General features: G+C 40.0%; 1 protein-coding gene across 1 annotated transcript in view; it reads right to left on the bottom strand.

The window, feature by feature from the left end:
* Positions 1-18572, bottom strand: part of AOX4 (aldehyde oxidase 4) — a 91805-nt gene that overhangs the window by 47609 nt on the left and 25624 nt on the right. The window contains exons 7-15 of the mRNA XM_074009671.1: positions 17468-17594; positions 14955-15016; positions 10975-11058; positions 10301-10381; positions 7585-7729; positions 7236-7328; positions 4278-4429; positions 2140-2233; positions 639-748 (exon numbers count right to left, since the gene is read on the bottom strand). Of these exons, the coding sequence (XP_073865772.1) occupies positions 639-748; positions 2140-2233; positions 4278-4429; positions 7236-7328; positions 7585-7729; positions 10301-10381; positions 10975-11058; positions 14955-15016; positions 17468-17594 (948 nt within the window). The remainder of the gene's footprint in view (positions 1-638; positions 749-2139; positions 2234-4277; positions 4430-7235; positions 7329-7584; positions 7730-10300; positions 10382-10974; positions 11059-14954; positions 15017-17467; positions 17595-18572) is intronic.

Genomic DNA, 18572 nt, shown 5'->3' with positions numbered 1-18572 from the left:
GGACCACTGCCACTGTGCCCTTTAGGTAGACTGGCTTTGCAAAAGGAGAATCTTTCATGTGAGATAGAGCCTAGGGTACTTTTGGGGCCCAGGGAAATGTTTTACTTTTAATTTACTGCAGACTACTAGATGGGGTAGGGAGGGAGGGGGGCATGAGTTGAAAAACTACCAATTGGGTAATATGTTCACTACCTGGGTGATGGAGTCTGTATCCCAAACCTCAGCCTCTCGCAACATACTCATGTAACAAACCCGCACCTGTAGCCCCTATATCTAAAGTAAAAGTAGAAATTTAAAACATCTTTTAAAATAAAAAAAAAAATGAATATAAGACACTGAATGCAGCTTGGATTTATATTGTTACAATCATTTTTATATATAGATATAGCTATACAGTCATACAGTTTATTTTTTATGGAGGAAGAGATTCAAAAAGGCAAAAGTGCCTAGGGCCCATAAAAGTCATAGTGTGGCCCTGATATGAAAGCAAATCAAATGGTCATTTGGAAATTTGCCCCTCCCTGTGTGGCAGCCCAGAAAATCTCCCTAGAGCATTGTCCTGGAAGCCTATCTGCAGGCTCATTGCACAGGTCAGCGGGGCTTCCTTCGGGCTGGGCAGTGAGTCAGGGAACCCTCACCTGAGTGGAATAGGGAATATAAACAGATGACACAATCTCTTCTGATTTCAAGTCCGCCTCAGGTGATCTCTCAAGGAAAGGACCATTTAAAGGAATCTGCCGTTGTCCTTCTGTTTGAGAAAATCACCCTTGGTTAGGATGTGCTTATCAAATTGGAGGATATGTTGCCAGTGACAGATGTGATGTGTGGTGGAAAGAGGGTGCAGGCTGGGATCCATGTCTGGTTCTAGCTCCAGCTAGACTTTGGCAAGTCATGGAAACTTTGGGGTTCTCAGCTTCAGAGTGGCAGGGTTGGTCAGATAAGCTGCAAAGTCATTTCTGGTTCTTATAGACCATTATATGCTACTCATAAAATTTGGCCTCGAAGAGCTTTAAAGCTATTTGGAAACAACCTAGTACAATGTATACATTTCACTAATGAGAACACTGAGCTCCAGAGAGGTTGAGTGACCTTTGCAAAGTACCAGAGGTGGGACTGGTGGCAGAGATGGGATTCCCGATAGTCATGAGACATTTAATGGGGATACATTCTGAGAAATGGTGTAGTTAGGTGATTATGTTGTGTGAATATCATAGAATGTATTTACATAAACTTAGATGGTGTAGTGTACTGCCTACCATACCATCTAGGTTTGTGTAGCAATAGCTACAACGAGGCTACAGGGTGTAGCTATTGCTCCTAGGCTACAAACCTGCACAGCATGTTACTGTGGTGAATACTGTAGGCAATCACAACATAATGGTAAATATTTGTGTATTTAAACATATCTAAACACACAGAAAAAGTACTGCAAAAATATGGTGTTATTAATGTAATCTTATGGAACCACCGTCATGTATGTGGTCTGTTTTTGGCTAAAAAATTTTTATACATGATTGTGTGTGTGTGTGTGTGTGAATATATATACATATATGTGTGTGTGTGTATATATATATTTAAAACAGCTTACCATACTGTTTTTTGATCCATACTTTTTAAATGTAATTTTAATCAAGAAGATATCTTACATTAATAGCCCTATGAATAATATGCATTTATTTTTATTTCTTTAAGTTTAAATCATTTTCTTTCCACAAAGCTCATGGCGTCTTTGAATAAAGAGAGGAGGAATAAGTAATATGCCCCACAAACTTGATTTTGTTTAAAACAAAAAGTGCTATAGGAAAAATGGCCATCTTTATGAATCTCTGCAATAAAATATGGCATAAATCTTTAAAGCCACAGAGATACTTCTCATTAATTTTTCTTCACCTGCTTTGATACTGCAATTTAGATTGATCAGAAATGTGGCCAAATATTTAAGAGAAATTGTCTACACATAGAACAGCCGGAGAGCAGGATAATTGGTCACAGTTTCACCCTTAGGTTTGAGGTAATGTAAACATAGCCTATGAATCTAAATTAGAAGTACTTGGGTCCCTAATTAATGGTTTACAGCAGGAGCTATATAACTGATAGTGATGAGCACAGAAAAAAAATGCTTAAAGCTTGGTCTCTTACCTTTAGATATTAGATTGATGGCAGCATTTCCTGCTGCTAAAATGGGGTTTAGGTCAGAAAAATTAGGCCGGCTCACCACATGTCCTCCTAAAGTCTAAATAAAAAAAAAGATGGCATTTTAAAAGCTATACTTAGTTATTAGACAAATACGGAATTATGTATACAGGGTTCTTGTGTAAGTTTTATATTCTCTCTCTTTTTTTTTGCGTCATTGAAAGAGCTGGCAGAGTTTGGGGGCAGTTAAATAGATAGATAATATATTGTGCAAGATTCCCACTCCTGACTCCATTCAAACTGACAGCTTGAGAAAATATTCCTCTTCCATGTGCAATGAAGAGGAACATTTCTTTGAGAACTGACTCTAGTATGCATTTGTCTTTGTTCAGAAGCCTTCCTTGATAAGTATGTTTACTTATGGGAATTTAGGGGCTAGTGCCTGCAGGTTAGGGAGAAGAAGGGGTATAGTTAAAGGGAAGAAAGTGTGCACCAATATGCGGTAGGTAGAGAGACGAGCCTGGGGAAACCTAAAGAACCAGAACAGGAGCATCGCATTCAAATGCCTGTGGTGCTGCTGGGGAGTACAGGCTGCTTTGCTGCCCTAAGCCTCAGTAAAGTCTGCTTCATACACAGCCTCGAAAGTGGGCCTTTGAAAGACTTAAGGGGACAAGTTGATGTTGAGAGGAGCAATGTGCTTCAGAAAAGGGACAGAAGATGCAGAAGGTGAAAACACATAGTGGGTTTTGAGAATCAGCCGAAGGGCCAGAGGAAATCAGGAGACAGGAAGTGTCTCCTGGCCCTATTAAATCCTGCTGAACTGCCCGTCATATGTGAAATGAGGAATGATTCAAACTAATCATTTTAAAGTCTTAAGTAATAAGAAAGCTCCATAAAGCTAAACAACTGGGGGATATCCAAGAATGGACATGTGGGATACACATGTTTAGAAATTCACCTTGGTGCAAAGGCCTAAGAGGAGAACCAGCCATACAAGAGTATTTTGGAAATGCAGGCTGTGTTTACTACACCTTGGGTAAGACATGTTTCATGGAATTTTAGAGCTGGACATAGAGATAGTCTATTTGGTTGAATCTTAGAGATAGTCTATTTGGTTAAATAGAGACCTTAGAGATTGTCTATTTGGACCTTAGAGATGGTCTGTTTGGTTGAATCTTAATTTTTGGTGTGACTTTTTTTATCCTAAATTTTGGTGTGATGTTTTTTGTCTATAGTTTTTACTTTTATTTAAAAATTTTAGATTGACAATAATTATATATATTTATGGGGTGCAATGTGCCGTTATGATTTATGTATACATAGCGGAACGATTAGATCAAGCTAATTAAAGTATCTATCACCTTGTGTATTCATCATTTCTTTTTTTTTTTTTTTTTTTTGAGACGGAGTCTCGCTGTGTCTCCCAGGCTGGAGTGCAGTGGCGTGATCTCGGCTCACTGCAAGCTCCGCCTCCCGGGTTCACGCCATTCTCCCGCCTCAGCCTCCCAAGTAGCTGAGACTACAGGCGCCCGCCACCACGCCCGGCTAGTTTTTTGTATTTTTAGTAGAGACGGGGTTTCACCATGTTAGCCAGGATAGTCTCGATCTCCTGACCTCATGATCCACCCGCCTCGGCCTCCCAAAGTGCTGGGATTACAGGCTTGAGCCACCGGGCCCGGCCTATTCATCATTTCTTTGTGGTGAGAATATTTAAAATCTACTCTTGTAGCAATTTTGAAATATACATTATTACTAATTATAATCATCATGTTGGGCAACAGATAACTAAAGCTTATTTCTCCTGTCTAACTGAAATTCTGTGCCCCTTGACTGACATCTCCCCTTACACTGGGCCTTAATTTTTCAAATGAAGAAACAGCAGCTTACAGAGGTCAAGTAGCTTCTCCAGAATCTTGTGGCTCTAGCACCATAATTTTGCTGTACCATGTGTTACTCACTTTGCACACACACATACACACTCAACGTGATGTCTTCATCTTGGGCATATGCATGCTCATACTCATATTGTACAGACTTGTTCAACATTGACTTGACATTCCTCTTCAGAGGAATGTTTGTTAAACTGAACAGAACTGTATGACTGTCTATAACCGTGACTTATCTCATAGAACAACAGAACATACGGCCATATTCCTAATCTGGGCTCCTGCAAGTGTCCTCAGATGCTTCAGCAGAGCTCGATAGGTCTTAGTCTTCTCCTTCGGTTGCTCCGAAACGATAAAATGTAAGGCATCATTCAACTGGGCTAGGCTGTATCCCGCACCGATTGTCACCCCTGAAAACACGGTAGTGAGATGTCAGCTTAAAGGAACTGTAACCAGAAGGGGTTGCATGTAAATGGTCTTTTAAATATATCTCCTCTTTTCCTATTTACTTAGAATGACAAGACCCAAAGATAATTAAAGATATTTCTAGCAGCTTGCTTTATTCCCAAATATTTAGTACCAAATCCTTTTCCCCAGTCATGTATACAGTCATGTATGCCATACATTTTAGCACATATCAACCACAGTTATCTGAAATTTATTACTTTCTTTATTTCCAATTTAGTTTTCCTGAATAAATTGATCCAATATGAAAATTCCTGCCATGGTCCTACAAGATGTTTTAAAGGTCATCAAGCCTAAGTGAATTGATCCAATATGAAAATTCCTTCCATGGTCCTACAAGATGTTTTAAAGGTCATCAAGCCTAAGTGGGAGCTGACCTGCACAACGTGTGTGGCCCATCAGCCCGTCTTCCCCAGCCATCTCTTCCTATTGCTCTCTTATGAAAAAGATGACAATAATAGATACCTTCCTGTGCCTTGGGTCAGAGTTTTGTTTGTGGGTATGCTTACAGAGTATGATTTGAGTAGTGATGTCATCTACTCCATGTATTCTCAATGGGGGCAGTACTGTTGCCAGGCTGGAGTGCAGTGGGACGATCACAATTCACTGCAACCTTCAACTACCAGGCTTAAGCAATCCTCCTGGCATAGCTGGGGGTATAGATGCAAGCCAGGCTTGGCTAATTTTTACATTTTTTTGTAAAGACGGGATCTCACTATGTTTCCCAGTCTGGTCTAAAACTCATGCGCACAAGTAATCCACCTATCTCAGTCTCCCAAAGTGTTGGGATTATAGGCATAAGCCACCGTGCCCAGCCCAAAATCTCACTCTTCTTATATATAAAGCACCTATTTGCATTCAACACCCTTGACATAACTAACTCCGTCTTAGAAGAAGACTCCATTTTGTATTTCATAAAGCACTTTGCCAACAAGGATAAGATGTTTTGTTTAGTGAACAAATAAAAAAATAAAGACTACGTCCAACCAGATAAGGACACAAACAAGCACACTCTTCCACTATCCGTTCTTGCCAGAACACTCTGTAACTATAAAAGATTTGGCTTTCAGTAGCTTGAAATGGCAGTTGTAACTGATATCAGCTTGCAGTCACTCACTGTAAAAACTCAGCGTCTGCCCTGAAGGCACCTCAGACTCTTTCCTGCAAGACCAAGGGGCTGCCTAGCCCAGAGAATGACTCCTTTTGTTTTCTTCCCTTCCCCTGCACTGGTTCATTAGCCCTTTCTTCTATCTTTTTCCTCTTGATGCTAAATGTTACTTCACTGTGGAATGTTTAACTTACAACATCTACATATAGACTAAGTATTATTTTGTATGGTTTGCAATATTGACTGTCTTGGGGAGTGGCTTGAGCCTGTGTGCCCACAGCTCTGACTACTGAGTGAACGGGAGGTACTAAGGAGAACTGCCTCCTTGGGAACTCCGTGTAGCTAGTGGCTTTCATGATTGAAATAGCACCAACAAAAGCCTGACTCTGTGGAAAGACACAAATATGCATGGACCTGGCTCCCTGTAACCTAAGGACATGTACATAAACAGATACACAGTTTACCTGTGGTATTAAAATTTCAGGGAGGGATGATTTGGGAAACAAAGCCTATGGCTCCTTACAGGGGTGACAATGAAGAAAAGGTTGAGAAACGCTGATCTAGTTGTACAGGCTCCACCTCCCCTGTCCTTCTAAAAATAATGAAACCTAAAATGACTAACTAAATACATTTATTTAAAACAACTTTTAAAATAACTAAAAATAACTAAATACCACCCCCCCCCCCGCCATCCTGCCAACCCTCTCCCATACCTGGCTGGCCTCCCCTTGCTCTGTCTCTTCCTATGAGTCTGTTAATACAGACTTTCTAATGGGTAAAAAAATGAACAAGCGGACTGACTGCAGCTTGGCAGGTCAGAGGGGATAGCAAGACATTATCCACTTGATTTCCATTTTCTTATTGAGAGAGTCCTATTTTATTGGAGTTTTAGCTCCTATAGCCTGTTCTCCATTTAAAGGTTTAGTGTGGGTAGCAGATGGTGGGATATGTTTTTCAGACAGCCTTATTCAGTGCATGGTGTGGAAGGAGTGAGGGGACCTAGGATTTAGTCCTGACTTGGCCATATGTTAGCTATGTGATGCTGGGGGAAGCTACCTAAGCCCTTTGATTCTGTATCTTTGGTAGGATAATGGAAATACCAAGGCTACTTGCTTTGTCCATGTCCCAGGTTTATCATGAGGATCAAGACATAAGAGATATGAAACCACTTGGTAAGCTGTGAAAAGAGTATAAAAATAAATAAGGCTGTTGTTCACAGTTATATTTCAAATCTTGTGGCCCAGACTTTTTGTGTGTGAGTGTGTAAGTGAGTGTGTGTAGGTGTGGGAATAGCTTTGACAAATTTGTGAATGAGGGAGTAATGTGTGGCAAGAACCTTTGCTACTGGGTAGCAAATGTCTTCAATTTTCTATTTGTTCAACCCCTCCACACCTGGCCGAGCTATGTGGCGTCTTCCCACCACTGTGGCTCCTATGACATATAGTACTCAGTGATGCAGCTGAATGGGTCAGTTTGGAAAAGATCATAGAGGACACAGAGTCGGTGCTCAATAAATAGCTTTGACTGAATAAATGAGGTCAGATATTCTATGAATTGCTCAAATTTGCCCAATGCATGTAATCCATTACCAACAGCCCACCAACACCAAAGATTACATCTTATTTGAAAAAGAAGGTGCTTACCATCATCTGTGGTGTTCACAAAATGTAGTTCTGGAAGCCCAAGTGGAGATATAAAAACTGGATGGAATTCATTTTTGAATTTAATGCTGGGTCCTGAAGGGAAAAGTATTTAAAGTAATTAGAAATGCTTGAAAAGGAAGACAATGGATGCCAATAGAGGTCGTTTACTGATAAGCCAGAGGGCAAATTGTGACTTAAATGATTCATTTGCAAAAGAAGATCCAAAGCGTTATAAAGGACCATAAATATCATTAATAAAAATGAATTGCATTTATGAACAGTTTAAAAAGAAACACAAATATTTGGGCTACTTAGTCTAGACTGAAGAACATGGGTAACAACCACCTACCCAATTCTGTGTTTCCCATGACAAGCGGGGCTTTGGGGAAATTGCCTTTCAGCTCCAGAAGGTCGTTCAGGGTTGCAGGGGTGATCCATGTGGTTCTCTCCCCTTGGAAGGTTAGCCTTCTCTTGTTTGGATCTTCTGCCATTCTCTGTAGAGAAGCAAAGCCAATTTGTTTTCAAGTAAGGCTCTTGAACAACAAGCTGTGAGTGTATCTGCTGCTCTGGGCATCCAAGCAGGCTGCTGGTCATTTTAGCTTTCTGAAGAATCCCAGCTTCTAGGGATCAGGAAAGGGTGGTCTGTTTGAAATTACCCAGACTAATAAGATCTGTGTGGGTACCACTGAATAAGCATCATGACAGGTGTCTATTGATGACTGGATATAGAATAAACTCTGTCTGTGAAGTGAGCATGTAAAGAGGAAGCAGCATGGTACCGTGAAAGTGGCTTAGTCAGGAGTTAAATCACAGGCTTCTGGTTCTAGTTCTACTCTAACAGTGACTCAGAGTGGACTCATCTTTGGGGATTAAGGGGATTAGGTGTTTTTTGTTTTTTTTTGTTTTTTGTTTTTGTTTTTGTAGGACAAAACTGCTTATAGGCAAAATTAACCTTAAAAAATCCTTTAATCTTTCACCAGGAATAGTGCAAATGGAATGTATATATATGTGTGTGTTGTGTGTGTGTATACCTATATACATGTATACACACATATATACAAGTATACATATGTACACATATATACATGTATAAGTATATACATATGTGTATACATATGTACACATACATATTTAGATATGAAGGTACTTCATAAAGTTTGTGGAGAAATGGAATTAAAAAATAAAGATAATAAACTTTATTTCTCAACATAATCTCCATCACAAGACACTTTTGTAAGTGATGATACCAACCATTTAGTCCATCTCTCAAGAACTGAGGTTCTTGGAAATAATCATGCTAATGCAATCTGTTTATATTATTAATTGAAGAAAAATGGGTGCCTCTTACAGATTTTTTTTTTTAAAGATTAGGAAACATAAAGAAATCAGAAGGAGCCAAATCAACACTGTAAGAGGGATATCTAATGACTTTCTTTCAAAACTCTCCCCACAATGTCCTTGTCTGATGAGAGGAATGAGCAGGAGCATTGCTGTGGTGTAGAAGGGCTCTCCGGGGAAGCTTTCCTGGGCATTTTCCTGCTAAAGCTTGACAAAAATCTTGTAGGAGGATGCAAAACACCCTCCTAATAAGCAGATGTTAGCATTCTTTGGCCCTCCAGAAAGTCAACAAACAAAATGCCTTGTGCATTCCAAAAAACTGTTGCCAGGACCTTTGCTCTTGACTGGTCCCCTTGTGCTTTGACTGGGCCACTTACACCTCTTGATAGCCATTGCTTTGATCAGGTTTTGTCTTTGGGATCATACTGGTAAAGCCACATTTCATTTCCTGTTACAATTCTTTGAGGAACTGCTTCAGGATCTTGATCCCACTGGTTTAAAATTTCCATTGAAAGTTCTGCTCTTGTCTGCAGCTGATCTGGGCTTAATGGTTTTGGTACCCATTTAGTGGAAAGTTTGCTCAACTTTAATTTTTCTGGATTGTGTAAACTGGGCTATCTATGGTGTTGGCCATGTGAGATGTCTATGGTGCTAGCTATTGTTTGTGCTATTAATTACCAGTCCTCTTCAATTAGGGCATGGACAAGATGAATTTTTTTTTTGAAAATTGATGTGGGTAGTGTGCTGCTACAGCTTCAACATCATCTCGTCCTTTCTTAAAACAAGTTACCCATTTGTAATCTGTTGATTTATATGAGGGTATTGTCCTCATAAACTTTTTGTAAAGCATTGATGACTTCACCATTTTCCACCTAAGCTTCACCCTAAATTTGATGTTTGGTCTTGCTTCAATTTTAGCAGAATTCATGTTACTTGGGCTCTTTTTAAACAGATATGATATTCTTTTTAGTGCCTCAGACTAGATCCTATTCAGCTGTGTTATAACAAGTTAGTAGGAGTTTACTTTGGTGAAAAAAATGTTGAAATCCATGTACAGTTTTTTCATAATATGAATTTTTCATGAACTTGTTGAAGACCCCTCATATATACATATGTATACATCTATATCTGTATCTATAATTTAAAAATACCAGACTTACACCTGGGGTGTCCAAGTTCTCACACTATGCATGGTATATGGGGATTGAAACCTGAGAAGCTAGTAGAATCCCATCTCTCATCTCATACTCTCTCCAAGGCATAGTCATGGAATGGAATGGTGGGCATACCACAGTACTTACATTATTTTCTCTCCCTCTCTTTCCACTGAGTGGAAACCACAGAGGTTAATTGTATGAATAGTGTGATGCCATTATTCTAAGTATCATTTGATTTTTACTTCACCAACCTTCCAAAGTGCCTGTAAGATATCTTACAGTGTCACTGTGTGACCTTGAGAAAGTCACCTACCCTTTAACCTCAGGATCTTCAGCAGAGGGGGTTGAACCAAAGCATCTCTGAGGTCCTGGCAGCGCCATTCTTCTAAGCAGCCAGCTTTAAATTATTTATAGGAGAACTGAACAAGTTTCTAAAAATAGGTTATTGCTCCATTGTCGCGTTGGACACACTTCCAAATTTCAATGTCTAAAACTGGGTAATTCTATAGTGTAATACAAAAAGGCATATACAACACCATGTTATGAGACAACAAAAGTAAAGTATCTTACTATGAGTTCAGGAGGGAAGATAGGCTCCTGGGATGGATCCAAGGGCTGGAATTCGTCTTCATCGTACAGTTTGGTGCACATCTCAACAAAACAAAACAAAATACAAATGGAACTTTAGAGTTACTGAGAGGTACAGGAACTGTGAGACTTCAGAGTGAGGGCCTCTACCTCTGACACCCCCAACACAAAATGGAGGAGCCAGAACCATAGGTCGTTCCTGAATGAAATTTTTTCACCCTCAGAGGACCGTGGGTTGGTTTCCCCTGAAGATTAACTGGATTCTGATTTTCCTCCTCTGGTGCCAGGAATTGGCAAAGGTTTTAAACTCCTGTGCTGGGTCTCAGATATTGGTGGATTTCATCTGCCACAAGCATGAAAGTGCACCATTGCTTAGACCCTTAGTGCTTGTTGATTTGGGGTGTGTGTGGGGAAGTGACTGGCAAACTCAGATGAAGCCACAAAAAGTTGTACTGAAGGAAAACAGCCTTCTGTGGTGACTAGTCTTACGGGAGTCATGGGTTGGCCAATTTCGGGAGCTCTTTAAGATATTTATGCCTTGTATTCATTTAGTTTGTACTTTATTCACTGAAAAGAATAGAAACCTTGAATGAATTTGGATTTATGTGGGTATTTCTCAGTCAATCCCAAGGGAGGTGGAAAAACCAGATACTTACTTTTTCCCATCTATTCACCAAAGACCCATCTTCTTGATCCATGCAACATTTTCCTGATCCTTTCAGTTCACAAACAGTTGATTCCTTAGGAGGTAAAGCAGTTTAAATAAAATTCATTGGTTGATTCTTTGAACACCTACTTGAGTACCTGATGGAGAAAGTAACAAGCTATACTGTCACTTAACAATTAGAAAAAATTATAGGGAATGTGCCACCAAGCTCATGATAGAGTCTTGTAAATGGTGTCACTCAAGTCTCAGGGGAAGACAAAAGGGGTTCGAGGTGGGTGGGTGGGGTCAGCCAGCTAAGGCTTCCTACTAGAAGTGAGATATATGGAATAGAGCTGTAATATGGTAACTGAAAAACCCAAACGCTGAGTGCAGTGGCGTGTGCCTATAATTCCAGCAACCCAGGAGGCTGAGACAGGAGGATTACTTGAGCGTGGGAGTTTGAAGCTCTGGTGAGCTATGATCACGCCAGTCAATAGCCACTGTACTCCACCCTGGGTGACATAGCAAGGCCCCATCTCTAAAAAAAAACCTCCCAAAACCAATCTACCCCCAAAACCCAAAGAGATTGCTCTTCTTTATCTTACTGGTGATAAAGCATGTATCTTTAATAGAGTCCCAGGAAGAAAAACTGCCTTTAAGACTTTCTATCCACACTTATAAATAACTGAAAACCTGAGTTCATTTGGGTATTAGAGTCATTCTGAATTATTTGGATGATTCAAGTCCCAAACCATTTAACCTTAATTTTCAAGACAGTCATGCAGACCCATAGTAGTATTTTCAGCCTGAATTCATTTGCCAGTTACAACTATCAGATTGTTTATTTATTTATTGAGACAAGGTCTGAGTCTGTTGCCCAGGCTGGAGTGCAGTGGCATGATCTCAGCTCACTGCAGCTTCGACCTCGTGGGCTCAAGCAATCCTCCCACCTCAGCCTCCGGAGCAGCTGGGATTACAGGTACGCACCACCATGCCTGGCTAATTTTTGTATTTTTTGTAGAGACAGGATTAAACCATCTTGGCCAGGCTGGTCTCAAACTCGAAGGCTCAGTGATCTGCCAGCCTTGGCCTCTCAAAGTGATGGGATTACAGGTGTGAGCCACCGCGCCCAGCCAGACTAATTATTCTTGTTTGCCCTGTTCAATGTGCAAACAAGTTGTCTAATGATCTGTGATGATTTGGAGACACCGTGCTTCTTACATGGCATCAGGGAGACCTGGGTTCTAGCTCCTGCTTTAACACATACAAGCTGGGTTGAGCTTGTTAAATTAGGATAGTAAGACCCATCCTAATCAGGTTTGTTAGATTTAAATATGAGAAAAGTTTGACACAGTGTGTGACACATAAGAACTGCTGCAAAAGCAGCAGCTGACATCTTTAGTTGAAAAATAATTTTCTTTTTCTTTCTTTTTGTTTTTTTTAGATAGAGTCTCGCTCTGTCGCGCCAGGCTGGAGTGCAGTGGCACGATCTTGGCTCACTGTAACTTCTGTCTCCTGGGTTAAAGTGATTCTCCTGTCTCAGCCTCCTGAGTAGCTGGGACTAGAGGTGTGCCTCACCATGGCTGGCTAATTTTTGCATTTTTTGGTAGAGACGGGGTTTTACCATGTTGACCAGGCTGGTCTCAAATTCCTGGCCTCAAGTGATTCACCCACCTCAGCCTCCCAAAGTGCTGGGATTACAGGCGTAAGCCACCGTGCCCAGCCTGAAAGGTAATTTTCTACAAAGTTAAGAAGGGATTTGGATTTTGTGACAATGCTGTGCAAATCATATGAAGAAGTTGCTATTTTTTGTAGGTCAAAATGGTGAAATATTGGCTATTCATATGTTTTAAAATAAATAGTATCTTGCCCAGGATTTAAAATAAACTAGCCTGTAGTTTGTAAAATTTCTTGAAATAATTCTTTGCTGGCATAAAAAGTATATTTTTTTTTTCAAAGACTTCATAGTACTTGGAATGGCCTGGTGCACCTAGAATTGTTTTTGTTTAACAAAAATTATATCAAATTAATTTTCCTAACTGAAACCTTCTCAAAAGTATGTCTTGGTTAAGTGCAGTGGCTCATGCCTGTAATCTCAGCACTTTGCAATGTTGAGGTGGGTGGATGGCTTGAGCCCAGGAGTTCAGGATCAGCCTGGGAAACAGAGAGAGAGACCCAGTCTCAAAAAAAAAAAAAAAAAAAAAAAAAAAAAGAAAGAAAGAAAGAAAGTATGACTCTGTCTCCTTTTACATGAATTTTTTTTTTTCCCACCTTCTTTTGTCCTATTTTGTTCCTCAATCTCTGAACTTTGCAGGTGACTTGGATTCCTTTCTCGCTGCACTCTTCACTGTCTGGTGGTTATGATTCTTGGCAATTCCTTTCTGGGAAGTTATCTTTCTGTCCCTACATATGCCACACTGGTCTGGGTTGTCACTCCTCATGCGTGGGGTACTGCACTAGTCCATGCCCTCACTTCCCAGCACATTTCCCTAGGCTTATCCTTCCTGTTGGCGGGTGCCAAGAATTCTCCTCCTGAAATACTGTTGTCATTGTGTTACTCCTGGTTTGCAAACAGACAGTGACTACATGTTGTTTATCAGCTTTAAGGCTACATTTATTTTCCTTTCTGTTTTTTTTTTTTTTTGAGATGGGTCTCACTCTGTCGTCCAGGCTGGAGTGCAGTCGTGCCATCTTGGCTCACTGCAACCTCCACTTCCTAGGTTCAAGAGATTCTCCCACCTCAGTCTCCTGAGTAGCTGGGACTACAGGTGGGCACCACCACACCCAGCTAATTTTTGTATTTTTTGGTGGAGGCGGGATTTCACCATGTTGGCCAGGCTGGTCTCGAACTGATGTAAAGTGATCCGCTTGCCTCAGCCTCCCAAAGTGCTGAGATTACAGGCAGGAGCCACCACGCCCAGCCAAGGCTAAAGTTCTTAGCTTCAAGCAGTATCTTCTTTCTCTCCAATGCTTCCGTTGCATCTTTCTCTCTCTTTCTCTCTTTCTCTTTCCCTTCCTCTCTCTCTCTCTCTCTCTCTCTTTCTTTCTCTTTCTGACAGAGTTATACTCCTTTGCCCAGGCTGGAGTGAAGTGGCACGATCTCAGCTCACTGCAACCTCTGCCCTCAGGGTTCAAGCAATTCTCCTGCCTCAGCCTCCCGAGTAACTGGGATTACAGGCATGCGCCACCACACCCAGCTAATTGTGCTTTTAGTAGAGAAGGGGTTTAAACATGTTGGCCAGGCTGGTCTTGAACTCCTGACCTCAGGTAATCCACCCACCTTGGCCTCCCAACATGCTAGAATTATAGGTGTGAGCCACCGTGCCCGGACAGTTGCATCAATTTCTTATTGGAACCTTGGTTAGCTTTCTTTTTCCTACTTTCATACATTTTATTAGTTGGAATTTTCTACGGACCTTTCGTCAGCCATTCATTTCTATTACTTCCTTTAGGACCTAGCTCAAATTCTCCAATAAGTCCCCTCTATCTCTCTTCTTCTCATTCATTAATTCTATTTCATTAATTCTATTTAATCCAGGTTCCTGTGTGTATGTCTCCCTCAATGAATCTTAGGCTCCTAAAGAAGGTAAAGTTGACTCTATCTCTCTTCTTCTCATTCATTAATTCTATTTAATCCAGGTTCCTTTGAAATTTATGTATATAATATATAGGATACATTGAACTTTTAAAATCTTGCTTTGAAATTACACTTTTATTGTTTCTGTTTCATTTTCTTCAATCGAGTATTCATTTCTTGAAGTCATGGGCAATATACTATACTTCTTAGGAAAGCGCCAAATTTGGGGCTATAAACAAGATAGATGCTAAGAGTTGATTAAAGAAAATACCAACAATGGGCATTTAAGCAATTTCAGTGATTAGAAAGTTCAATGTTGGGCTATTTCAGAAATTATTGAATGAAATAGATTATTTTATACAAAGGTTCATTAATATATTAAGGCAATAGAATGAAATTTTTTAAAAACTTACCACACAGAAAGTTTTTCCACTTTCTACAATTGGTCGGTATCCAGTGCAGTGGCACAAATTACCTGATTAAGAAGGAATCACGTTTCAATGAATAACAGAGGAATATATTGCATATCTGTCCTTAATATTTTCAGAGAAATAACTATGCTAGTAATTAGATTCTTTTTTATTCCCTAAACCCAGCCAGTTGGTTCTTTGGAACAAATGTTTCCCCTGGAGATATTCTTCAAAAATAGACCTTGTGATTACATTTTCTTTCTTAAATACCACAAAGCTTTTTTTCCTTCTTGTCTTATTTCCAGCGCAGTGGCATACCTGCCACCCTATAACATCACATACTTACCACCCTATAACTCGTATACTTGCCACCCTCATAACATCTCATGTGTGGCACTTAGTCAAGCCTTTCTCATGGAGTCTCTTCTCCGTCAAGTGCTTTCTTTCTTTTTTCTTTTCACTCTTGTTGCCCAAGCTGGAGTGCAATGGCGCAATCTTGGCTCACTGCAACCTCTGCCTCCCGGGTTCAAGTGATTCTCCTGCCTCAGCCTCCCGGGTAGCTGAGATTACAGGCGTGTGCTACCACGTCTGGCTAATTTTTTGTATTTTTAGTAGAAACGAGGTTTCACCATGTTAGCCAGGATGGTCTCGAACGCCTGACCTCAGGTGATCCACCCGCCTCAGCACCCCAAAGTGTTGGGATTATAGGTGTGAGCCACTGCGCCCAGCTCAAGTCCTTTCTTAGGGGAAGAGGGACTGGAAACATTCTTCAAGACGTCCATTCCCCTTCTCCATGGGGTCTGCTCTAAACCCCAGGCCAGAGCTGTACCATTTACTGTCTGGATCTTTCTGTAGACCTAGCATCCCCTATGCTTGAGGAGTAGGGTCATTTATGTGTGTATGTCTCTGTCAATGAATCTTAAGCTCCTAAAGAAGGTAAAGTTGACTTGGATGTCTTTGAACCTCTCTAGAACAGCACAGTTGGTGTTCAGTAAGTACCTGGTATTGTTTTAACCAGTCAACAATTCCAACATATGGTGGAAAGGGTGAGGGAAATCACTGTCTTTAAAAAAAAAGTCTTCATATTTTGCAGCCAGTAAGAATGATATAAATGAAGAAGTTTTAATAACATTGGAAAATACTTATACTATTAAATTGTACATATAATTTAAAAATGTATATATAATGGTCACAAGTGTTTAAAATAAGCAACAAAACCAATATATAAAAAAGACTGAAAACACAGATGTATTTAACAGTGGTTGTGTCTTGGTGGCAGAATTAGGAGTGAGTTTTTCCTTGTTTTTTAATTTTTTGGACATTTTGAGTAATATGAGTATATTATTTTTATACCAAAAAGTAAATATAAAATTATGTTCAATTACAGATTAAACATTTTAGAAACAATGTGAGGACTGGGCATGTTTAAACATCTATAAGTAAAGTGTTGTAGAACCTGATGCAGTGAGTCATATGAAACCTGAGTAACAGGTATACTCCTTTCTTTTCATTATAATGAGAATAATTTAGGAAGAAACTGCATATACAAGAATGCCTGCAGACACCATAATCTGTTTCTTCATTTTGCTAAGAAGAAAAAATACAGAAGGCTGTGAACTTAGAATTCTTCATTAGAGTAGAAGGATGGAGCTACAATGCCTAGAAGATAACTACATGACATGAACTAGAAGTATTTAAGAGGCAGTGAATACCTTCTTGCTGATAAACTGTAAGCAAACATTAAAGGCTGGTGTGAGCCAGCACTAGGGTGCTTTGTTTAGTTTTAGTTTTTAGCCACATAGTCAGTGTCCAGTCTATAAGCCCTACTAAAGGCCCACTAAAGGAAAGCTAATTACACACATTACAGGAATTCTTCTGATTCTGAGAAAAAAAAATTCAAAAATTCTCTTCTATTCCCTTAGTCTTGAAAAGACAAGATTAAATGAAACAATGATTTGAACCAGTTAATCATTTGAGAAGTTATGTGCTTATACTAATTACAGGTCTTTGAACTTTATTTTACATTATTGTTTTTCTTAAAATATGAACATGAAGATTATCAGTGAACCTAACATTTATAACTCTAGCATTGCACCATTGCACTTCAGCCTGGGCAACAAGAGCAAAACTCTGTCTCAAACAAACAAACAAACAAACAGAAAAACAGTAACATTCTATTCTTCCACACTATCCAAATTTCCATATTTGGAAAATATTGTGTTAAAAGTATTAGAAACAGCCCATTTCAATGCCTTTGTGGAGTTACAAAGGGCTTTACTAGAGGAAAAAGTTTTGTGAGGAAACCAGTATCACCCCAATTTCTGGCATCACTGTTGCTAAGGCAAAGTAGAAAAGACTCGCGTCAAGACAGTTCCTACAGAGGCCTACCTGTTGGCCAGGTGCCTGGAACCCCAAAGCTGTGCTGCAACTTCTCTCCATGGCCTGGGACACCTTTCTTTAGTTACTTGGGCACTTTCTAACCTGGGCTCTGCCTGCAGAGGTTCAAGAATGCTCACCTCCCAGAGCTTTGGTGATCTGCTCAGGGGCTGGCTCCGGGTGATTCCTCAGCAGTGTGTAGATGGACATCACCATCCCTGGGCTGCAGAATCCACACTGCGTGCCATGACACTTGGCAAGTCTTTCCTGGGAGACAATGTACATCATTCATGCTTTAGACCTCTTGCTTCTCTACCTTGAACAACAATAAGCAGTGGAGCTTATATATTTAGCTTTCCAGAAACAACTTCAGGGTAAAAGATGAAAGGTGTATCCTGGAAGAAAAATACTTTTATTTCTTGGAACCATATGCATATTATTTTTGTCCTCAAGAACAGCCTAGTGGCAGGTATTAATTAAGTCACTTTACTCTTTGGATCCTCGTTTCTTTATCTGTGAAGTAGGAAGTATAATTTAGGGGAAGAAGTAAAACGCTCTGAAGCCATGTTCATGTGAGTTTTAGTCCTTACTTCAACTCATTCATTGTGTGACCTTGAGTGATTTACTTGACTTTTCTTCATTTTTAAAATTAGGATAATAATGGTATCTACTTTACAGGATGGTTATAGGAATAAATGAATGAAGGTGTACAAATCATTTAATGTAGTCTCTGGCAAGTCATTTTTATACCTTTCTCCATCTATATGATAGAAGTTGTTATTAATTAAATACCACAATCAATATGAATGCTTTGAGAATGGTGAAGTGCTATTTAGCAGCATGCTAGTCACATAATTTATGCACACATAACTTTATACACTCAAATATAATGACAGAACATACAAAACAACGAAAAAGGAGAGTGAGAATGGCAATGTACTTTGTCTACTCTATACAGAGACCCTATGCCACGAAGATACAGATGTGAGCCACGGCTCTGGGGGTCCCTCTGTGTCAGTCCTATGCCTCTCAGCGTGCTCAGCTGGCCGGCTTGAGTGTGATTCAAATGTTTTCAAATACACATTTTCCAAACAGCATGGCTCCTAAAATGAAAGCCAAAGACTTCACCTGTGGCTCAAAGGAAAGGACAGCCATTGTTCAAATGTGAGAGGAAAGTATGGCTGTGTTGGACTTATTGCTAGATGGCAAGTTTCTTGACAAGAATCTTGACAAGATTCAGATGTG

Source organism: Macaca fascicularis, chromosome 12, assembly GCF_037993035.2.
Source record: "Macaca fascicularis isolate 582-1 chromosome 12, T2T-MFA8v1.1".
NCBI lineage: Eukaryota > Metazoa > Chordata > Mammalia > Primates > Cercopithecidae > Macaca > Macaca fascicularis.
This window is presented reverse-complemented; position numbering and strand designations above follow the sequence as displayed.